The sequence below is a fragment of the Carassius carassius genome, chromosome 12, assembly GCF_963082965.1.
Source record: "Carassius carassius chromosome 12, fCarCar2.1, whole genome shotgun sequence".
Taxonomy (NCBI): Eukaryota; Metazoa; Chordata; class Actinopteri; order Cypriniformes; family Cyprinidae; genus Carassius; species Carassius carassius.
This window is the reverse complement of record NC_081766.1, coordinates 17111417-17136417: the sequence shown is the minus strand read 5'-3', so window position 1 is coordinate 17136417 and position 25001 is coordinate 17111417. Positions and strand designations below refer to the sequence as shown.

The window sequence follows — 25001 nt, the reverse complement described above, 5'->3', positions numbered from 1 at the left end:
TACCTTTGGAGCACCTGGTCCAGTGAACAGAGCTGTAATTTAAGGGAATGAGCTCACAGTTAAAGGGAGCAGAATCGCTTCCTGAGAGTTGTGAGAAGGTTCAGTGACTGACAAAAGGGACAGGCATCCATGCTATATATGAAAAAGTAAGTGAGGGTTAAAGAGAGAAAGAGGCAGAGCTACAGAGGCAGAGAGAGACAATAATAAAGATTAAATACGATAACTCTTATTAAAAACTTGATGGAAGTCCATACTTTTGTAAATCATAATTATGATATAAAAAGTGGTAATTATGACATATAAAAGTCAAACTATGTATGACTATGATTTTTAGTTTTTATCTCATGATTATATTAAGTATATCACAATTTTGACAGCATTCTATTCATCTGCCACAAATGATTATGAGATATTTTGAACAATCACAGCACCTAAAAATGAACCTCACTTTATTTTCCTTTAGCTGCTTGAAGGAAGGATAACAAAGCCCTCATAAATTCACAAACACTGAAGCGTTTGTGACCTCTCCGAAACCTACGAATGCATGGCAGCTGTTTACTACAGGAAACGCCTGCAGCCGCCCTGCGCTGGAAATGAGGGCTGACGTGCTGGGATTTCATGCAACAGACAAATAAATAATGGAATAACAAATAAACATATTGTCATGTCATTCAATTTGGACTTTGTTTTCCTCATACACCTTTCCCCCTTCACTGAGTTAATTATGGAAAACAGAAGTGAGAGTCATAGCCCATCCAGTTTGGAAGGCTTTCCAGGAGTCGAGGGAGAAGGGCGTGGGGAGATACTTCGGATGGCGACAATAATCAAGATATGGATTATCAGGAAGTAAGATTCAATAAAGTAAAAAATGGGTGATGGATCTGATTGTAAGCAAACAAACAATTAATAAAGTAAGACTTGCGAGAATTGAAGCTGATAAAGAGGTGGAAGAAAGATAAATCAAAGTCATAATTACTTTTGCTAAGCAGTCAGAACGAAAAAACTCATCCTGTTAAACTATCAAAAGCAGTCGAGAAAGCAATAGGAGTAGTGAAAGCTGTATCTTGTCTTAGCAATGGAAGAATAATGATTAAATTCAGGGATGAAAAACAGAAGCAAAAAATTCTGAAAATAAAAACACTGGCAGGAGGAAGGATAGCATGCACAGAAATAGGTAATAAAGTTTGAGCGGTTATTTCAGGAGTACCTGGATGATATTAAAGGAAGTCTGAGTGGAGGCATAGTCATCTCTGCTAGAATAATGCTATTGAGCTAGCCGGACGCTACACGTTCCGGGCAGATAGAACGGCAGATGACTCCGGCAAGACAAGAGGTGGTGGATTGTGCATTTATGTCAACAAAGCTTGCTGTACGAACACTGTCATTGTTGGGAGACACTGCTCAGCTAACCTAGAGTTTCTCATGGTTAAATGTAGACCTTTTTATCTGCCACCGGAGTTCACTTCCACCATAATAACCGCCAGTCTATATTCCACCGGATGCTAATGCCAAGCTTGCTATGAACGAACTTCATGCAACCATTAGTAAACAACAGACTGCTCACCCGGAGGCTGCTTTTATTGTCGCAGGTGATTTTAATCACTGCAAATTAAAAACAGTGTTCCCCAAATTTCACCAGCATGTTTCCTGCCACACCATAGGAGACAAATCTTTGGATCATGTTTACACAAACATTGATGGAGCTTACATTGCGACCCCCCTCTCCCACCTCGGACAGTCTGATCACCTTTCTTTGTTTCTCACCCCTAAGTATTCACCCCTCATCAACCGTGTGAAGCCATTAGTGAGGACCATCAAAGTGTGGCCAACTGGAGCAGACTCTTTACTTCAAGAGAGGTTTCAACACACTGACTGGAGTATGTTTGCTTATCAGGCTGCCTGTGGCTCTCACACGGACATTGATATCTACACCTCCTCTGTACTGGATCACATCAACTCCACCATTGACAGTGTTACAATAGAAAAACAGATAACAACATACCCTAATCAGAAGCCATGGATGAACAAGGAGGTGCGACTTCTGCTGAAAGCCCGCAACACTACCTTCAAGTCAGATGACGCTCAGGCCTACAGTAAATCCAGGGCTAACCTGAAAAGGGGCATCAAAAAGGCCAAGTACTGCTACAAGCTGAAGGTAGAGGAACACTTTTCCAACTCCCTTGACCCCCGAAGCATGTGGCAGGGCATCCAGATCATCAGTGACTACAAGTCAAGCAACTCCACTCCAACGGTCACGGACATCTCCTTCCTTAACGAGCTAAATGACTTTTATGCTCGCTTCAACAGCGACAGCAAGGAGACGGCCACCAAAATTACACACTCAGCAGACCACCAACCTCTCAAATTCACCTCCACAGATGTCCACACTGCAATGAGCCGGATCAACGCACGCAAGGCTGCTGGCCCTGATGGCATTCCTGGACGTGTGCTTAGGGCATGTGCAGAGCAGCTTGCAGGGATCTTCACAGACATTTTCAACCTGTCCTTCACCCAAGCAACTGTGCCAACATGTTTTAAGTCCACATCCATTGTGCCAGTACCGAAACACTCCTCCCCAACCTGCCTGAATGACTATCGCCCCGTAGCACTCACACCCATCATTATGAAGTGCTTCGAGCGACTGGTCCTAGCACACCTCAAAGACTGCCACCCACCCACACTGGACCCACACCAATTTGCCTACCGCAGAAATAGGAGCACAGAGGATGCAGTATGCACAGTGCTGCACTCTGCACTCACACACCTGGTCCATAACAATACGTATGTTAGTATGTTGTTTGTTGACTTCAGTTCAGCATTTAACACCGTCATTCCCTCCAAGCTGACCATAATTTGGAGACCTGGACATTAACACCTCCCTCTGCAACTGGATCATGGACTTTCTGACCAACAGGCCTCAGCATGTTCAGTGAGGCCACACCCACTCCACCACCATCACACTTAACACTGGTGTACCACAGGGCTGTGTGATGAGCCCATTCCTCTACTCCCTTTACACCCATGACTGCAAGCCTGTGCATGGATCCAACTCCATCATTAAGTTTGCAGACGACACCACGGTGATTGGCCTCATCACAGACAACGATGAGACTGCCTACAGGGAAAAGGTACAGCACCTGCACCAGAGGTACAGACTAAGGAGCTCATTGTGGACTTCAGGAAGAAGAAAGGAAGCACGCATGACCCCATCCACATTAACGGGATGGTTGTTGAACGTGTCTCCAGCTTCAAGTTCCTGGGAACCACCATCTCGGAGGAACTGTCCTGGGCCACAAACAACTCCAGCCTAGTCAAGAAGGCTCACCAGCGCCTTTTCTTCCTCAGGACACTGAAGAAGAACCAGCTGTCTTCATCCATCCTGGTTAACTTCTACCGGTGTGCAATTGAGAGCATCCTGACCAGTTGCATCACAGTCTGGTATGGGAACTGCTCAGTGGCTGACCGCAAGGCACTGCAGAGGGTGGTGAAAACTGCCCAACGCATCACAGGGACACCACTTCCTGCTCTTGAGGACATCCAGAGGAAACGCTGTCTACGTCGAGCTTGCAGCATTCTCAAGCACTCCTCTCACCCTGACCATGGACTGTTTAACCTCCTGCCCTCCGGGAGGCGCTTCAGGAGCCTCCGGACAAGGACCACAAGATTCAGGAACAGCTTTTTCCCTAAAGCTGTCTCCTTGCTGAACTCTGCCCTCTGACACCCCTCAACACCCCCCACACCACACACACAGACTCCTCCCCCTCTTCAACACTCTGACTGATTTATTTATTTATTCACAACAAGCAAAAAAACAGTAACCTGTTATTACTTGCACTACTGTCTATTCATCCAGGAACACTGAATAATCCATTTGCACACTGAAATATTTTCTATGCACTTTACTGTCTATTGCAATAGTGTAATTATGTGCATATGTTCATACTTCTGCCTATAGTGTACATACACTTTTACATAATCCATCTGTATAGTATGTTCATAGTACACCTATCTGTATATCATACTAATAGTATTTAAAATCTGTAAATTATGTCCATAATACTTATCTGTATAGTTATTGTACATATTATAGACCTTGTATATGCTGTACTTACTGCTTATTGCACTTCTGGTTAGATGCTAACTGCATTTTGTTGCCTTGTACCTTACATGTGCAGTGACAATAAAGTTGAATCTAATCTAATCTAAAGACTGCAGACGTGGAAAGACAAGAAAAGATGTGAAAGCATGAGTGTAATGATTCAGTTTGAAAGCAGTACTCTGCCGATAAGTGTGAAGCTAGGATTCTTGGTATGAGAGTTCATACCTTGACCTTTGAGATGTTTCGAATGTCAATATATGGGACATAATGCAAATCTTTGTAAAGGGAAATGCAGTGTGCAAAATGTGGGGGAGAACATGAAAATGGCAAGTGTGAGGAGGGTGCAGAGATTAAATGCTGTAAATGCAGAGGAGGACACACAACAAGAAGCTTGTGAAGTTCAAATTTTTTTTACATAAGTAGAAGCTACCCGTAAGGTAAAAGGAACAGTTGAAACAAAGAGAACTAATGTGCATAGTATCAGGGAGGAATCCTATACCCAGAAAGGAGTAAATCCTGAGAGGAATGAATCAGATCTACATATTATGATGAATAAAACTGACTTTGTGGCATTCATATTTTTTTAGGTGGTTAATAGTGCTTCACATGTGAAGGAAATCGGACAAGTTAAAGATTACCGTAGGATGTTCTAACAAATATCTCAAGTTAACAGGAGTTACAGCGGAGGAGATCCATGGGATTTTGAAAGCAAAGGAAGGAACTGAAATTAACTGGATATGACTCAGAGTAATAATACATAGCTGTATAATGTCTTTCCTACTACTATACAACAGAATGCAGGAGCTTAATAGCAAATGGGCAAGAATTTAAAAAACACATCACAGAAATGAGAAGGGTACCAGGCATCATGTTTTCAGGAGCAGGGCCGTAGTTGGGGTTTGCGGGGCCCCAGTGCAGGTTGCAGCAGTGGGTTTGAAATTGTTTAATAGGAGTGAAGAATCTGTCAGTGGCACTCACACGTCACTCCTATTGGTTGTCACTCCTTTGTGGTTTGCATAGAGTTAAACAATTCTTAATTTTTGTCACTTGACTTGCATCTCTTGACATGCCCACAGTCTGTCGCCAATGCTCACTGTTTCTCGTGTCGCCGGAAGTCGCCAGCTCTTCACTGAAAATGAATGGGATCATGTTGCTTTGTCGCTGGCAGTGTGAATGGGGCTGTATATTTCTGAAATAATAATCAATTTAATCATTGTGTTAATAACACAAATCAATAAATAGAACGACTTTAATCCAACCCACAGGATAGCATTAATGTATGTTTACGTTTTTTCAAGTTTGTAGGTGTCCAGGTAGAAACCGAATAATCAAATGTAAAATAGCATTGTAGTCTTCACTTTGAAAATTAAAGACTTTATAAACCTTCTTCTTTATCTACGTGCGCTTAATACAGCATAGCTGTGCCACATATTTAGAGACATTTGCATTACTATTTGCATTTCCAAAAAAACAAGTGACGAAATACATTTTCTTTTTTTTAAACCCTGAATAAACTCTGGTCCAGTCTGAAGGTTATCCAGCGAAGAACTGATCTGCCAGACCAATATGATAACACTGATATAGCAATAAATTATAGACCAGTGTAAAAAAAATAATACAAATTCAATCCCTGATCCGCTGTACAGAGAGCATTGATGAAATAAGAAGGAATTTGTGTACAAATTATAAATTAACAATTTATGAATTATGCACATGAAGTCTGGTCTGCTATAGTCTGATCTAAAAGTTTCTAAATTGCAAACTATCAGAAAAACAGGAACATCCAATCAATGTGGAAGGCCAAGTATAAACCAAACCATGTGTGCTGTGACTCAAACACTAAGGCTTTCTTCCTCACAACACTGAACTTCTGCTTTGAGAAGCAGCGTTAGAAACGTCTCACAGTGGTGATGGGGAGAGAGTGGCTGAAACTGATATCCATAGAGACGTGGGTTTGTGGGACAAAACAGACCGGAGTGACCTAAAGAACATGAGAATTTGGGAACATGCAAAGCTATAAAGATATTTATGAGATACATGACATGTGACACTTCACAACAAAGCCCACTCACTTCAGATTTACACATCCTGTTTCAGTTCTCCGTTTCTAAACTGATTCTTTTCAGGGGATCTTCAAATCGCCTGACATGCCTGGAAAGACCTTCATAAAATCAAATCAATTAAAATCAAGTAAAATCTCGGAGCGTGGTGAAAAGCTATGGACAGGTCTTTGCAAAGCTACTTTTTATTTTATTATTTTTATTTGTTATAATTTTTTATTATTTCGTTGCATAGCGTGATATTTTTTTTACTAAGTTCCAACACATCAAAGGATCCTTATGTAGCTGTAGCTGTTTGTCTGGTGAACATGTTTTCAAGCAATGTTTTTTTAAGGTGAATTCAGTGTGCAAACTCTTAAGAATTAAAAGTCCATCTGTGAGTGATATTGTGAGAAGTCCACTGAGCAAGAGACCACATCTGCAACTTATGAGGCCTCTGAGCAATCACTTCTCTACAGTCAGAGAGCTAAACTCCAGCACACACTCAGATTTCAGTGAGCCAGCAGGCTGCCATTCTTTGAAGCAGCGGTAACAACACTGATTGGTCCTTGTTCCAGACCTGTTTATTTCTCAAGGGAGGCAATGAATAAATGCTTTCACATGATGTTATGGGATGAACTTCATGCCTGTGCCGATGATATCAGAAAACCCACAAATCTAAGCCTACAAATTTCAATGCGCTGACATGAATGTGTTTGAATGTTTGTTATGACGACATGGTTGCACACTGAGATGATGTCATACAGTCCACAGATAAAATGAATAGGAAAGATTTGATACTTTACTACTGCAACTCACATATTGGTTTCATCATCTTTTTTAATTTTAAACTTAAGCATTAAATTAATTTCAAACATATTTTTTTTTACATTTTAATGTATGATTTTTTTTAGCATTTTTTAAATAATTTTATGAAGCAACATTAATAAAATATAAATTCACTAGCTTTATTCAGTTTTAATGTGATTACTTGGCCATTCCTACCACCTTGTAAACACTGTGAAAAAGTCCTATAAAACTTTCAAAACATGGACAAATATTATTGTGCTTCGAGAATTTGTTTTCTTTTTATAACTTAACAAAAATGGTTAGATTCTCATATAAATGCACAGTGAAATTAATACATGCTTTTATTAAAGAGAAAACAAATCTTTGTAAATATTTCAGTTCGAAACAGTACACTTTTTGCTGTTATTTTTTAAAGACACAACAGGTATATTCTCTGATATATTCAAGTGTTGTAAGTGAAATTATGATTGTATGAACAATCATATGTTTGCATGGATCATGCATTGGCTTTTTTATTCCAAGAACATGCATTTACTTTTATTTACTTTGTCAAATATTTTGGACCTGTTACAGAGACAATGCAACCTTTTGACTTTAACCTCAAATATGAGAACGCCTTGCCAAAACATATTATTACAGTACAATGGTTAAAACTGAGTAAAACTCTGGAGTGAATCATTACTACATCACTGTTGCAAAACTGATGTGATTCACTCAGGCTAATCAGGCTGTGCCAAAAATTGTTGCTCCACTTCTCATGGCCATATAGTCACAAAATACCAACAGAGGGCACTATTGACCATGTCAACTTGGAAAATTGCAGTGCATATTTATGAAAAGATCTCATGTTGTCATTGCAGCCTTTATTTTGATGTACTACCTAATGAAACATGATATGACATAGCTAAACATATATAATTACTTCATAATGGGTGAGAAGAATCCACAACCTTTTTGAGCTTCACATAATACACCAAGACAACTTCACAATGGCACTTCATCAATAAATAAACTTTACATACTGTAAACTTCACATATATCTTTTTCTCAAACATTCACAATAACTTTTAGTGTCTAAGCAAAAACCTGTAATTCAAGCCCTGACAAATCAGACTCAACAATAATATCTATAAAACAATAACTTTGATCACTTTATCGGTGAGTCGAGGATCTCTTCATACTCCTGTCTTTTGCTCTTGCCCACCCAGAAAAGCTTTACGGCTGTCAGCACGACTACACTGATGATGATGATGAGACCCCCGATGATGTCATACACTGAGGGGACCATGTGGAGCACAATCAGCTGCAGAAGCATAGCCACAACGATCTCCATATGTTGAACGGTGCTGACCAGTGCGGGATGAAACTTGTTGAGTGCGTAATAGACCCCGAGAAATGCCACAGTGGAGCAGACGCAGATACCAATTAGATACCCCCACGTCTCTCCGTCCAGTGGAATGATGGGCTCCTGCAGGATGAACATAGTGGACACTCCCCACACGGTTCCAGTCCAGCCGAAGGTGAAAAGTGCAGTCCACATGCTCACCCTCTCTTTGATGGCGCGATATATGATCATGGACAGGGCCGCCATTAAGCCTGCCATCACCGTCATGGTGTAGCCGAAGGCCTCCTTCCAGAATCCCAGAGACCGGTGCTCGCCTACAATGTTGGGAATCATAACCAAGCAAAGGCCAAAGACGCTACTGACTACTGTCACCATGTCTGTCATTCCTAGTCGCTCATCGATGAGTAAAAACGCCATTATGGCACTGAAGACCGTTGTGGTGGCTCTCCACATGATGGTGCCATTGCTGGGCGGGACGATGGCAAAGGAGGTATATGCACACGTGATGGAGATGACATTGCACACGCCATAGAAGAAAAGACGCAGTCTGTAGCCTTGAGGACCGAAAGGAGGCTCCTGGTAATGAAACACCACCACGATGGACAACACCTGGATGACAGAGCGGATAAAGAGAAGTTCGAGCGATGGCACCCTAGAGCGGTCAGCAGCTAGACGTGTGATGAGAGCCACGCAGCCGTGGGCAAGAGCCGCCCCGAACAGAGCGGCCCATGTCATGCGTGAAGTGAACACAGAGGCCTCCCCGAAGCTCTGCAGCTGACCTCCGACCCCTTTTTCGTTCTGATCCCTAGCCAGTTTGGACCGACTGTCAAGTGCGCCAAAAAAAGTCCTGCCTGACTTGCTGTCAGTGAGGTGCTTGCTGTCTGAGGTCTCTTCGAAAAATGATCCAAAGTCTTCAAAAGATGGAGCGTCATCATAGCCCTCGTCTCCAGGCTGGGGAAAGTGAGTGGCGTATTTGACCGTCACTGTGTTTGGGTGGATTTTGACTCTCTTCTTGGAGCCAAGAAGATGCTTTGATGGTGAATCATCCATTTTCTTATAGACTAATACTCGTTGTTGAGTAGCTCCTGAATGTAAAAAAAAACAAAAACAAAAAAAAGCATTTATAAGCAGGTAAGTCTGTACATTCTGATCCACAAATGTGGTTTTCTATGGTAATATGATATTTATTTTTTATGAATTTTATCCGTATATATTATCAAGCTTGTCATGCTGGGGCAAGTTGTTACTTGTGTTTTAAATTGATACAATTTATTAACAACAGTTTGGTCAAAACATAGTGAAAGTGATGGGACATTCAGCCAAGTATGGTGACCCATACTCAGAACTTGTGCTCTGCATTTAACCCATCCAAAGTGAACACACACACACACTGTGAACACCCGGAGCAGTGGGCAGCCATTTATGCTGTGGCACCCAGGGAGCAGTTGGGGGTTCGGTGCCTTGCTCAAGGGCACCTCACTCATGGTATTGCTGGCCCAAGACTCAAACCCACAACCCTAGGAATTGGAATCAAACTCTCGAACCACTAGGCCATAGTAGCCTATTATATTTTTGTATGTTACCTGTTTGCTGCCTGTTTCATACATTGTTTTTAGACTACTTTTTACATGTGCTTTCTTCCCCTGAACCTTTTGTTGTCAATTAATTAAGATATATATTTCTACAAGAACTGACCCTCAAAAATAAACCTACACTGAGAGTAAAAAGTATGACAACTAGACCCGCTGTCCCCTACAAGAGAACATGGTACTGTATATGACGCCTGCTTCGATGATGTCACATGACGCAGAAAGCAGCGGATGAATTTGTCGTAGGCTATATGTGAGTGACATTTAGCAGAGAGAACCCGATTTCACTCCGGATACTGATTTTATGAATGAAGCAGAAGGCGCGCGGTCTAGTAGGCTACTACAGCACTGAATGTAGGCTAATCACGCCCCTTCTGTTATTCATGACATGATACATACCTAATATATCTTTCAGTGTGAAACAATATGGCCATTAATAAGAAAGTAAGTCGGATATTTCTATTAAAAACCTCCTGCGCAATAACCAAGACAAACGATTCAATCTCACCTATCCTCTCCTCACGCCGCTGAAGATACGCGAATGAATGTATTAAATCCAGCGATCATTGCTGTTTTTGAGGCAATATGTTTAGACTTCCCATGCCTTTCGTTCTGTATGGAAACGCTTCTAGATTTGTGAATAAAATAATGAATAAAAGCAGGGCACCTCCGCCTCCAGTCGGCTCGCAGTGGGTCTCCCAGAGGCTCTTCTCGCAGGATGCTGAAAGTCGATGTTGTTTCTGGATTGTGAGATCTCAGTCGAGCTGCATGCATTCACTATGAGGAGCATTTGCTCTAAGCGTGCGTCAGCACTCAGGAGGAGCATGTCATTGACGCAGTACAACTTCACCTAACAACATTTGAATCACTCTTAACACTCTTCATTATGGCCTGAATATCATTTGTACATTAGCAGAAGAAATATTTATTAAAGTAGCCTACTATATGCAGGCTAATTTCAGAGCAAGGTAAGTAAAAGTTTGACTGGGTCGCGTTATGAATCCAAATGGGTCATTTATTAATAAGGATGAAAACTACATGGGGCTTTATACATTTTTGAATTAATAAAAAAAATTCAGTAGCCTATGGCAGAATTAAGTGCACTTGTTCAGTCTACAAAATGAGGTTTTCAAATGCAACTATTTAAAAGATGCTTTAAATATGAACAGGAGCAAAGAACTGCATCATTCATATTTCATGATATGATATGACCCCTGGGACTTGTGTTACTATATTGAGGGGAGATCTCAGCATGTTTTGACCTCCCATCAGCTGGATGATTATCTGACAGCTGTGTAACCCAGTATTTTAAAATAAAAATGTTTGTAAGCACATTTTTCCTCCAAGAATCATCATACCTCTTTGTCTTGCTGGCTGGATTTTTTTCTTGTCTTTTTAGTCTTAACCAATCAATTTTAAATTTAAGGAAAGCTTTAAAAATATTTGGTCTAGTTTATCATGTCTTGAGTGAGATTGTATTGCCCCTTTGTTCGTAATTACACATAGATACCCTTTAATATTTATAGTAACCAAGGCTGTGTGAAAATAGTAAGGCCCTGTTTCCATAGTGACTACACAGAGAGTTCAGCAGAACATGCAGTTTAGCTGAGAAGACCAGTCATTTATCTTAAAGTGTTTATTTTTAATGCCTGCCTGTGAAGCTCCCGGAATAAACAACACATGAGTAATTTTTCTCCATGCTACTGTATAAACACTACACAGTCATTGAGACATACACACTACTTATTAATGTTTGCTTCCATTGATTTCACAGATTTTGGAAGTGGATCAGGACAATTCTGCCATTAGTGGCTGCTTTTACCTCTAATGAATTATAAATGCATAACAGATTTTATGTGCAATATCTGAATGCTCTGGCTGTCAGCGACCATTCTTCTGTCATTGTGACAGATCACGGAGCATATAATCACCTCTGAACTTTTTTCCTTTCTGTACTGGTGTGGAGAACAATGGGTGAAACTCATTCTGCAGACACAGAGAGCAAAGAATCAGTGCTATTTTCCCTGCAGCACAGTAAAAGTGCTTTAGTGTCCTTTTAAGACGGAATTAAATTGTAACACTCATACATATTATTTAGCTTTTCATTCTTTAAATGGAATGTTTTATTACATAAAAAAAAAATGTTACAAAAAAGTATGACATTAAAAACATACCAGCAGGGGTCATTTTGGGAACCCAGTACTATGTCAGAAAGGACAAACTCAGCAGCATTATGTTGTTTTGACCCAGTAAATGCTGGGCTGTTGTTTGTTTAACACACATGTAGAATGACAACACAGGCAAAATAATCAAAAGGTGACATTTATTGATAAGCAAGAGCACTTGGACACAAAAGCACAAATATATCAATATTAAAAATGGATGAATCATTAAACTTAAAAGCTTAATAAAACTAAATGTCAAACATAATGCTGTTTATGTGAAAGGCCCAGCCATTAATCTATAATGTTAGACTTCAAAGACAGATCTGAACTGTGACGTTCAAACAAGTGTCATTCCTTCCAAAGTCCTTACTGACCCTCTCACAGAAAATTTCTTGGGTAAAAAATGGACTCACTATTTAACTAACTATACAGGGCTGGTTAAACCAGATCATGAAGAACCAATGTAGCATATCCCTCACTGTTTGTTTATACTGGGCAAACAGGTGCTCTGTAACCAATATCCCCACTCTCTTTATGAGCTCATAATGAATACTGCATCTTCTCCCTGTTATTTTGAAAGCATTAAATACACCAGCTCACTCCACTCAAGCACGCACAAGAAAATATTGATAGACTAAAACAGTAAAAGTGATGCAGCAAACTCCCATTTGACTAAAGAGAATAGATATTTTTATTTGATTCATCTCCATTCAACGTTTCTAAACACTGTTCATTCCATGTTTTATGAATAATAATAATCTATAATAATATATTAAGGTAAATAAACTAAATCAAACATTAAACTAATTTCATTAAGTCATATATACAGTATATATATATATATATATATATATATATATATTTCAGAACATACAGTTCGGCATACTATAGAGGATGAAGGTTTATTCACCATGCACAAAGACAGCAGGTGTCATTATAATTCTAGGAGCTGCAGGCAGGATACAGCTGTCTTGATGAATGAGGATGCTGAAAAACTGTTGATACGTAATGATGATACATAATGATATTAATCATACATAATAATTCATCATACAGGATCCAGAGACTGCATATCCTTATCCAACCTCTCAGAGTTAGTTATCTTGTCAGTAACAGACGTTTCCCCAATGCTAAAAACAGAATAAGACAATGAACTGCAGAATACAAAACAATAATAGCTTTGTTCAGGACATTGGCATCACTGAAATAGGCTTATAATCAAACACAAAAAAGGGAAAAGGCATTTCCTGTTGAGAGGAACAATTGCTGATTGCTTTGGGAGCTGAAAATGCTTCTCTGAATATGAAAAAGCTGAGAACATCAGTGTGATTTATTAATGTATCCTGTTTAATGGCTATAATTTTAGATTCTTTGTTGTCAGTCAAAACATTTTAAATATGTTTCTGAAAAAAATATTACATTAAGGCCTGAAACATATTATACCCAAGGACGTCAATGCAGGCACAAATGCTTGGCTTTGTGCATTGTTGCATTCTTAAACCTGATCACTTCTTAGTGGTGCTTTTCTTTAAGGACAACTGCTGACATGGTGGAGCAATGGTTTGGCAGTGGGCAGTTGCATTGCAACCCAATGAACAGGATGCATGTGTAACTCTCATAGCATTAATAACCTCACTAAAATTAACTTAACTGCTTGACAGGTGACAAAAAGTTTGCATGTGATTTTACTGTAGGTTACAGTCAGATGCTTAGCATGTGAATTACCTTGAGGGTAAAATGTTAATGTAATAATAAATAAATGTATTAAAATATAAATAGCCATAAGCTGTATATCACTTTAGCTGTATCAAAATGATGAGACTATGGATTACAATTTTAAACAGCTCAGTCTGTTTGAGGTCAGTCTGACCAAAATTGCCATTTTAGAGTAATATAGATAATTTAATGTGTTTAAAAAGAACTACTTTTCATGCTAAGTTCATTTTACAACCCGAATTCCGGAAAAGTTGGGACGTTTTTTAAATTTTAATAAAATGAAAACTAAAGGAATTTCAAATCACATGAGCCAATATTTTACTCACAATAGAACATAGATAACGTAGCAAATGTTTAAACTGAGAAATTTTACACTTTTATCCACTTAATTAGCTCATTTAAAATTTAATGCCTGCTACAGGTCTCAAAAAAGTTGGCACGGGGGCAACAAATGGCTAAAAAAGCAAGCAGTTTTGAAAAGATTCAGCTGGGAGAACATCTAGTGATTAATTAAGTTAATTGATATCAGGTCTGTAACATGATTAGCTATAAAAGCTTTGTCTTAGAGAAGCAGAGTCTCTCAGAAGTAAAGATGGGCAGAGGCTCTCCAATCTGTGAAAGACTGCGTAAAAAATTGTGGAAAACTTTAAAAACAATGTTCCTCAACGTCAAATTGCAAAGGCTTTGCAAATCTCATCATCTACAGTGCATAACATCATCAAAAGATTCAGAGAAACTGAGAAAATCTCTGTGCGTAAGGGACAAGGCCGGAGACCTTTATTGGATGCCCGTGGTCTTCGGGCTCTCAGACGACACTGCATCACTCATCGGCATGATTGTGTCAATGACATTACTAAATGGGCCCAGGAATACTTTCAGAAACCACTGTCAGTAAACACAATCCGCCGTGCCATCAGCAGATGCCAACTAAAGCTCTATCATGCAAAAAGGAAGCCATATGTGAACATGGTCCAGAAGCGCCGTCGTGTCCTGTGGGCCAAGGCTCATTTAAAATGGACTATTTCAAAGTGGAATAGTGTTTTATGGTCAGATGAGTCCAAATTTGACATTCTTGTTGGAAATCACGGATGCCGTGTCCTCCGGGCTAAAGAGGAGGGAGACCTTCCAGCATGTTATCAGCGTTCAGTTCAAAAGCCAGCATCTCTGATGGTATGGGGGTGCATAAGTGCATACGGTATGGGCAGCTTGCATGTTTTGGAAGGCTCTGTGAATGCTGAAAGGTATATAAAGGTTTTAGAGCAACATATGCTTCCCTCCAAACAACGTCTATTTCAGGGAAGGCCTTGTTTATTTCAGCAGGACAATGCAAAACCACATACTGCAGCTATAACAACAGCATGGCTTCGTCGTAGAAGAGTCCGGGTGCTAACCTGGCCTGCCTGCAGTCCAGATCTTTCACCTATAGAGAACATTTGGCGCATCATTAAACGAAAAATACGTCAAAGACGACCACGAACTCTTCAGCAGCTGGAAATCTATATAAGGCAAGAATGGGACCAAATTCCAACAGCAAAACTCCAGCAACTCATAGCCTCAATGCCCAGACGTCTTCAAACTGTTTTGAAAAGAAAAGGAGATGCTACACCATGGTAAACATACCCTGTCCCAACTATTTTGAGACCTGTAGCAGAAATCAAAATTGAAATGAGCTCATTTTGTGCATAAAAGTGTAAACTTTCTCAGTTTAAACATTTGCTATGTTATCTATGTTCTATTGTGAATAAAATATTGGCTCATGTGATTTGAAAGTCTTTTAGTTTTCATTTTATTAAAATTTAAAAAACGTCCCAACTTTTCCGGAATTCGGGTTGTATGTAAGTGGTTTATCTAGTTCTATACAATAAAGTATAAATTAGTAAGCAAATTTTTTTTTTGACTTTTCTCAAATAAAATGGTTGAAAATTATTTCATAAAGAAATATCACTCAGGAAATTCAAATGTACAATGTGTAAGAAAAATGAAAAAAAAAACAGTTTTTAATAATAAACAATAAACAGTTTACTGTACAACATTTTAAGGCTAACACAAAGGCTGATAACTGTAACAATAACTATAAAGTTTTAATTGCATTAATTCTAGGAAAATAACAAAGTCCACATGATAGCTATAACGACACATAGGAATCATATTTAAAATTATTTTTTTTTTTTTTTGTAGCTGATGAATGATAAAAGCTGATCAGAATCCATCCTGGTTCAGAGTTTGAGCATATAAAGCGGCAGACCACATAACTGTGGCAAGCCTATAATAAAACAGAATGTTTTCATGCACTGGTTTGGATGCCAGTGACATTATTAGGTTTATCAGGCCCCAAAAAAGGCCGTTTCATTAGGCCCCCAAAAGCTCTAGGCTCCCTGTTCTCAGTTCAACTTTTTACCATCTTCTCAGATTCTCTCATAATCCTGTTTTCACCTGCATCTTGAGAAAACACATCATACAAGTCCCAAGCAAACCCAAGCGTCAAGTCCAAACCACTAATTGGAAGTACTCCTTGACAACAAGATTATAAACGGCTATGAATGAGGGATGAAGCTCGTTGGCTCGGTTTGACCAGCCAGTGATTGCCCATCATGACTATGACTGTCTATGGAGTATTCTCAACCTCCTCCATTTTTTATTGGTGCAACAGAGCACAGATACCAACGAAAGGGGAGGAAAAGTCAAAGAGCGGCTGTAAGAGCTCACAGCAAGGTTACTGTGCTTTAAAAATAGAGCTAGGCTGCCGGACATGATTGCTGTTAGCTGTCCTTGCTTCAAAGACATTTGCTGGAAAATTGTGTGGTTAAGGGAGTGACATTATGTTGACAACATCACGCTGAGTTGTTTTGTGCCAGCCTTTTCTCATAGTAATGATGGCCCTGCAAAATTTCACTGGAATCACAGATGTGAATTTATGGACAGCTAAAGCATTAAATATTTTGTGACAAATGCTTGTATGAGACAGTGGCCTTTCCCCCCTGCATTATTTATGTAAATTGTACATGCAAATTCTCTATAGACATATGATGACAACATAGCAAAGCACAATATATTTTAATCCATATAGCTGTGAAAGGTGAAAATCATGGCGGTTAATGATGAAAAACATCCCTTTAGAGACTGCTAGTGCAATCTATAACTCTTTCAACTACAGCTGTTCAGAGACAAAGCTTTAAAGATTGTTCAGACTTGCAGATGTCTAAACTTATCAAACACTGAACATTCTGTCTAAGTGAAAATGTCTTGCTAAGAGGAACCATGATTAGCAATTAAAAAGCATTAAAACTGATTGAGCAATCAGGCAATTACTCAAGAGTCACGACAATTGCTTGTGCTGAGATGTACAGAAAAGGATACATGAAATCCAATTGGTGATTTAAATGTCCATGATAATTGGGTTTTAAAAGTTACAAAAAAAAGTTTTTTAAAAAAAAGTGTAATTTATATCTAAAGAGTTTTATATGTACACTGTATATACACACAATTTACATGTAAACATTTAAAGTCTAAGAGAGTGCTCTTTCAACATTAAATAGACATGTGATACATTTTGAATATAATAGACACTATGTCTCTATGACAGTATGTAGTCATGCAGGATAAGAAATGATTTGATTAGCTCATCACTGACCTGTGAGTCAGTTAAAACTGTTATATTCCTTTCCACCTGCTGTTTCTCCCTCCCACCAAATGTGTCCCAGTGAAACTGAAGCAGGGGATAAGGCATCTTCAAGTACTTTAGGCCAGGGTAAATACATCCCTTATGTCAAGTTGCTCTGGAGACAAAGAGGAGAGCAGCAATCAGTGCAAACATCTGCAGTGGCTGCAGGGAACGGCTTTGTTTGAACCTTCTGCGACATGTGATTGTGACTAAGAAACAATTCATTAGTTGTGAAATATGGTGATTTAAAACTGGACAATAACATGGCATGGTAGAAGAATCATTTACATACAGTAGTGAAATGTTCGGCAGCAAATCATGACGTATAAAGAGAGCAAAACTCTTCGAACAGTAACAACACTAATTTATCTCTTTACTTTTAATAGTCCAGAAATGTCAATTTTCATTTTTTAAATACAGTATGCATAAATAAGCAATATAAATGAAAAGCATATAAAAGAAATATTAAATACAATAAAAATACTACTAAACTTTTATGACTAAACATATTAAAGACATATTAAATGTTATCACTGCTGGTGGACGATTCCCAATGGAGACCCCTTGGTGCTATTAATCAAGGGCCAGTTGCATAAACTGCATAGGCTCGTCTTAATAATTAGACATCTAATTTATTTCTTCAAAACTGGCTATAATGTTTTAATTTCAGTTACAAATAAAGGTAAACTGGTCTTAGTGAAATCTGAAAAGTAAGACTGATTACCCTTTGTCTAACTGCTAATTGGTCAAACTAGTCTTAAAATAGTGTTTATAAAACTGTCCCCAAAAGAGTCTCATTATTCCTGTCTATATTATATATTTCCTTCGAGCATGTGTCTGTCTGCAGAAATAGTGTTCAGTGGAAAGACTGTGATAGTGAAGTATTGATTTCCGAACGAACTTTACACAGACATAGACGTTATGAGAGAGGTGGGAGCATGAGTCCCCGCTAAATATCATCTTTGAAGATGGCTTGAGATCAGAATAGGAAGACCTATATATAATGATCTTTCAGACGTGTGTGTTTAGTGACAGAAGCCATGTGTGCCAATAGACCCATTCCCTTCAGTGACTCACACTTTCCACCCTTTTCCATTTCCATCATTCGTCTCTTGGAAGAAGAATGAGGCCTAGTAAATTCTCCTTTGTCCTGCTCGTAAATCTAGAGTCAGCTAATTGGGTTAGAGTGTCTCGAATCTATCAGACTGACAAAGGCCACTGCTGGGGAGAGATTCTAGTGTACAGAAACAACACTGGGACTAGTTGATAAATCCAGATGGGGGAGGGAACAGGAAATAGAAATGCAAAGAATATGCATGTATAGATTAATAAAAAGTGCTCTCTTTGATCTTCTGTGTTTGTGAGGAGAGTAATAAGCTGGCATGGTCTTAAAATGATGTGTTCTGCAGCTCATACCATATCCAGCATTGTTTTGTATCAATGTAATCCTTATCATGCAGTGCAATTTTGGATAATTGGTTGTCAGCATAAGCTATTGTTTTCATTTCACACATTTGTATTTTGATTTTTTTGTAGGCAAACAGCACAGAAAGAACAGATGAAGAAAATACATTTCATCTCATTTTTATTTTTATGTTTTTGTTTGCCCCAGCATCTGAGGTGGCCTGATGGGTTGTTTTCATTGTAATTCAGACCTTTCTCTTAATTTGAACGATTCATCAGTCCTACAAGATGAGAGGCCGATGTGGACCAGACAACAGCTCCAGGCCTTCTCAGTGTGAAGACCACCCATTACACTCTAGACCCCTGGTGCAATTACACAAAGGTCACTACAGATTAGTCAATTAGTAAAGACCGAGAGCTTTAATATGTTGTTTTCTCATAGAAAAAATGTGCACGAGGGCAGTCGACGAGATTCAGTTTAAGTAATCAGAAAAAGGGAGACATAAAAAGGAAGTTAAACATGATCATACTTGGAAAAAAATCAACAGATTATTCAATATGCTATGCAAGTGAAAACAAATTTATGGAGAGTTACAAGGAATAAAAATTATTATAATACATATAAGTCTATATATTCACAAGAGCCAACATTCAGACACAATTCTGAGAAAGTATTGCAGCTGTTTACAATTTATAAAGCTCCTGAAACATCAATCACCCAATGAAATATAGCAATACAGTTTATAATGTTGACTAATTATGTTTTAGAATTCTACAATTTTAACGCCTATAAGCCCGAATAACTTGTCTTTCAAAGAAGAAACACATCAGCACCAAATCGGTGCTATTTTAGCGCCTAAACTGCAGACATGCTTGTCCTGGTGGTGAGGGTCTCTCCGCCTCCCCCTGCCGCCCGCTGTGCGTCGTCTATTCTCGGCTGTGTCCGCCAGAGGGCGCTCGGGCTCTGGTGTCAGCACGCGCCATTCGATTGAGGAAAATGCCACCAGATGGCGGTTTAGGATTGCTGCTCTTCTGAAAGGCGCGGTTCCTTCTCCCGGTCCAATTTTCAATTAATAAATCCATATTTAGCAAAACTTTTATCGAATTCCGAATAGCGGGAACGCCGACCTTTGCGGCCATGAGCATCCCAGGTGAGTTGTATTCGTTTGTGTGCTGTTAGTGGTGTGTGAAGGACAGCGGGTCCGGATATTAAAGATGGAGGACGGCGGGGCTGGTGGGGGATGGGCGGCTTCTCCTCTCCTCAGGCCAGAGACACACTCCCGCAGCCGGGCTGCAGCGGCTCGTCTGCGGCTCTGAGAGCTCAGACGGCTCGATCGTGAAGAAAAGACTCGCTTTCTTTAATGGAGAAATGTAATTAAACTCATATGTGTCTGCAGAGCTGCATCGGTTTTGTTGCATGTTTTGAGATGCACTCATTATCTAAATATCAGTTTATGGCAAACACAGATTGCTGCAGGCTTGAGTAAGTTAGATGCTGGTTTGTTTCTCAAGACCACCCCCCCCCCCCCCACACACACACTTTTTTCTTTTTTCTTATGACATAATGAAGGTGCTGTTATTTAATCTGTCAAAGCCAGAACATTATTTCAGGCATGACAACAACAGGTTTAAAATGAAATCTGGTGAGCTTTAGTCATGATAACATGATTAATCTCCGTGTAAGAGATGCTGAGAGAAGAAGGAGCCAGACAGGTGTAACGTTAATACTGTTGCTATAATAGAGAAATATGTGAGAGACTTCAGTGGGTAAATGTGTGTGTGTGTGAAGGGGGAGGGGTGAGTTTTGTTTTCATCTCTGCTTTCTCAGACTGAAGGAAGATCACACTAGTATTGAATACAGTCTATGATTGAAATTTAACAGTCAGCCCACACTTCACCTCTGTTATTTTACTGTTTGACTCAGACAGGTTTTCAGCAAATCAACTTGGGTTAAGCTAGAAAGTCAACTTAATCCTATGAAAGTATTAAAATTGTTTTTATTAACTAAAATTAAGCTAAAATAAAATTATTTGAATGAAAAACTTGACAATTTTAGAGGAGCAAAAAATTTTTTAATTGAAATTGAAAAATTGAAAAGTTATAAAAGTTAATAGTTTTAAAAATGAACAGAAAAATCACGGAAATTACTAAAATGATAAAAACCTATTGGAAACACATGGAAAGATATTTTCTAGTAATGTTCAGCTTGATTTTGGGGGGGATTTTTTATTGCAGTAAATGATTGAAAACATCCTGTAATTGTGAACTTTTTTTTGTCAAAAGGTGCGGTAAGTGTTATTCTGAAAGTGTTGAGGTTTTTTCTGAGACGTGTTAATACAAATTTAACTGAAAATGCAATGAAAGTGAAATAAATGAACATAAATAGCCTTTGAATGGTTATTTCTTCAACTACAGGCACTTTTAGAAAATAAACTCTTAAAACACTTTTCAGTTTATTTATTTTAGCTTTGAAACCTCATTGGCATGTGATCATCAAAAACAACATCTTGTGTTTGTATTCTTAGATTTAGACAGGCCTGGACAGATTTTTGTCAGTTACTTGTGACTTAATTTCTGGTTATTCTTGTTATGTTTGTCTTTTTTAAGTTTTTATATATGTATGTATGTATGTACATTGTCACACAAATGTCATGCTGTAATCACTGGACTAAAATCTTATAGCTGGCTTCTCTTCAGTCTTAAATGTCAGTATTGTAATATTGCTATAACGTGTGTTGCACTTTGAGACGAGCAGCCGTCAGGAAAACCACTAGCTGACTTTTTCGGTGATGTGCAAATGATATAAACATTTTTGTGCAGGGATACCTAGCATAGCATATCCTGTGGTTAAAAGTGTGGGCATGAAACAAACCATCTGAAGAAACTGACTCCAGTTCAGTTTGTGAAATATATACCTGACGCACTAGAGACCGTTAGAGCAAGTCAACCGTGTAGTTCCTACTTTGCATCTTTTTTTCCTAATGGATTGAAAGGATAATAATCCTGCTGTGTGAAACTAAAAGATGTTCTTGATGTTCAGACTCTGGTCTCAGGGAGAACAAGAGCGTTAATGTCTGATCTAGAGGTGTTTAGTCCTTTAGCAGCCAAAACCCACTGTGTGTCCACATCTCCATCTGTTCACCATTACTCCGTCCTCACAGCACAGTCATAATGACATCTCAGTGAGAATTCATGCGTGCTTTCACTTGTGTTTGTTCAGAATAATCTGTTTGATGTCAGCAGGGTTTCCTTTAGTACCAGACATGCAGAAAAATCAACAAATCTTTGAAAAAGTCTTGCTCTGTCTTTAATATCTAGATATAGATAAATAAATGAATCTGGCATTAGTCTGTGTGTATACATTATTTATAACTCAAGCTCTTTCATTGTGTAAGCTTCTATTTATGATCACCTTGAGCTCACTTTTACAAAATACAACAGGCTAGATATTAAAAATGATCTATGCCAAATAGCTTTGGATGATTTATGATAAGGTTTCAAGCTAATACATCATGCAAAAATTCAATTCCAGCTTCCTTGCATCAGTGCTTGAGATTTCACGAGATCCACAGGATGTGTATATATATATATGCTGAAGAATTTCTGTACATGTGGTATTTTTAGCATGCAAAATGATAAACATGAGATTTGCTTTACCTAAAATAGTTTATTTTGAATGGCTTTTGTGTTCGGCGAAGCAGATTGTTTGCTGGCAGTTAATCAAAGTCTTTCTCAGACCTGAGGCCAAAGTCTGTCTATTGAAGAGAGTGAACAAGTTGAAAGGTTCAGTCTGATGATACAAATGCCATATTAATAAACAAAAGAGGCTGTTTTACTATTGAAGTACTGTCCTCTTTGATTTAATTTGTATCAATCTCTTCAGCACGAGGCAGTTTCAGTGATAGTTGGTTGATTGAACTACGAAAAAGGCGTTTTAAGCAGACGTTGCTAAACTTATACGAAGTCAAATATCTGCAGCTTTATTCTGACACTTTTTTTTTTGCACCCATCAAGACCTTCCATTATTGAATTTTATCATCCTCAATTTTCAAATCATGTTTTTGGACTGCCAAAAGATGGCATTTTTATACAAAATTGGTGCAAAAATGATTTTCCAAGTTAACTGAAAATGCACCTGAGGTGATTTAACAATAATATAGCGTGCTGGGGTTGAAATATTAATTGGTTTTCATTGAAAAAAGTGAATTAAATGAACAGAAATGGCCTATTTGATTTGTGAATGGATATTTCTTCTACCACGGGCACTTTTAGAAAAGAAACTCTTTTAAAACACACTTTTCACATTCTAAGTTGTTTATTTTGTGTAATGAGCCTTTCTAACAGTGAACACACATGAAATATTACAGGAGAATTCTACTTGTGTCACTTCTATCTAGAGCTGAAACAACGAATCGATTTAATCGATAAAAATCGATTATTAAAATAGTTGTCAACTAATTTAGTCATCGATTCGTTGCTAAATAACTTTTATTTGCCGTAAGCGGCTCATTTCGTGCATATTTCAAATCTGCGGTGACCAAAGTGTGGCAGTAATGAGCCATCGGAGGTTTTACTCAGCCAGTACAGACGGAGAAGTAGCGAATAGCCAATAGCTGGCCTCGTTTTATGTCACGTGCTTCCCGAACAGCGTCTCTGCAGCATTTAGCGGGATGTGGGAGACTGGGAGTACTTTACTTTGAGCCTTCAAAAAAGAAGAGTAACCTGTAAACTCTGCACTACTGAACTGTTTAAGGGGACGTTCACATATTGCGTCTTTTGCGTGCTCAAGTTCGTTATTTCCAACACCGCACCGCATCGAGTTAAAAACATCTCAACTTTTCAGAATGCTGCAAGCGCATCGCGGGTCATGTGACAAGAACTAACCAATCAGCTTCATCCTTTCCCGTAACAACGTTAAAAGCTCAATCAAGATGAAAGGAACAGCTGATCATAGTTGTATATGGATTTCCATTTTGAAATAAATTTAGTAGCAGAGCTACTGCAAGTGATTTTTTGAGCTGCAAATCCATTTATCCTTTGCTGAAATTTCCGCGTCTTCAAGGAGAGAGCACGTAATGGTTGCTTATCAGACGCCTCAGGGGCGCTTCTGCCCGAGCGCTTTGGAAAGAAGGAGAAAGCGCCACGCGTTTTTAGGCACGATATGTGAACGGCCCCTAAGACTTATTTGTGCAGATTCTCCAGTACAATGTTGTTTGCAAATGTTTAGTCGTAAAAGCTGATAACATTGCTTTTTAACAGTTAACATTTAAAGCTTTACAAACATGTTCTGAGATCAGTTTGTCGTTTACCAGTTCAAAATTCAGTCGTGCAGCCTAATTATGACTGAATGAGAGAGGTAAATGTTTAAAGATATTTGAAATGCACTTTTTTTCTAAGTATTCACTGCTCTTTTCACACAGCAGGTTTTTTGTGTGTGACTGTCCAATTTTTTTTTCTGGACAACCTTCTGATGGATTTTACTTTAAAATGTGAGTTCCATTCAGGTTTCATGTCACTGGCACTTTATTCGAAGGATTGTTTACAATTTCACAGCAAAAGCTGTAAAGCTGTTTCCCAGTAAATAATAAAATACAATGCACTGCAATTTTATTCTGTTTTATCCTTATTCTTCGTGAAAATATGTTCTGAAAGATTCCTTAATAAGCTTCGTTCGGGATGTTAAACTACTAGAGCTCTAAGGACTGCCATGGTGAAAACATTATTTTAAATCTCCTTGTGAAATTTGCTAGAGTATGGGTCAGTGTTCTGATTGCAGAAGAGTTCGACAAAGGATTACTAACACAATTAGGTTAAAATATCTTAAAAATCTATGCTGAAGGATAAAGACCATTTATTAATAATTTACTTGGGGAAAAAATGGAAAAAACTAAAATATAAGTACATAAACCGATTAATCGATTAATCGTAAAAATAATCGACAGATTAATCGATTATCAAAATAATCGTCAGTTGCAGCCCTACTTCTATCACAGAATCATTTCCATTACAGTGTCATTACAGCGTTATAATAACATACTGGAAATGACATTGTAAATTTCATATTTCATTTCTCCTTGGTAAATGAGCTCACTGGGGAAAAATCGATGATTATGCAGTGGAAAATAATGAATATAGGAAAGGAAAAAGATGAATATTAGTTTTAATAATGTTCA

General features: G+C 38.6%; 2 protein-coding genes across 3 annotated transcripts in view; one reads left to right on the top strand and one right to left on the bottom strand.

Annotated features, from left to right (window-relative positions):
- Nucleotides 1-7757: 7757 nt before the first annotated feature.
- LOC132154960 (solute carrier family 35 member G2-like) lies at nt 7758-10695 on the bottom strand. Of its 2 annotated transcripts, none has more exons than XM_059563709.1 (2): nt 10550-10695; nt 7758-9378 (listed from the first exon to the last, which is right to left on the bottom strand). In XM_059563709.1, the coding sequence occupies exon 2, from the start codon at nt 9341-9343 to the stop codon at nt 8096-8098; it is 1248 nt and encodes a 415-aa protein (XP_059419692.1). In that variant the 5' UTR covers nt 9344-9378; nt 10550-10695; the 3' UTR covers nt 7758-8095. The 2 variants fall into 2 exon arrangements, with proteins under 2 accessions (XP_059419692.1, XP_059419693.1); XM_059563710.1 differs by lacking the exon at nt 10550-10695 and adding an exon at nt 10391-10538.
- A 9131-nt stretch (nt 10696-19826) lies between these two features.
- The window catches only part of LOC132154943 (cohesin subunit SA-1-like), a 40104-nt gene continuing 34929 nt past the window's right edge, over nt 19827-25001 (top strand). Inside the window, exon 1 of the mRNA XM_059563683.1 lies at nt 19827-19979. The gene's annotated coding sequence lies outside the window, so the exon portion shown is untranslated. The remainder of the gene's footprint in view (nt 19980-25001) is intronic.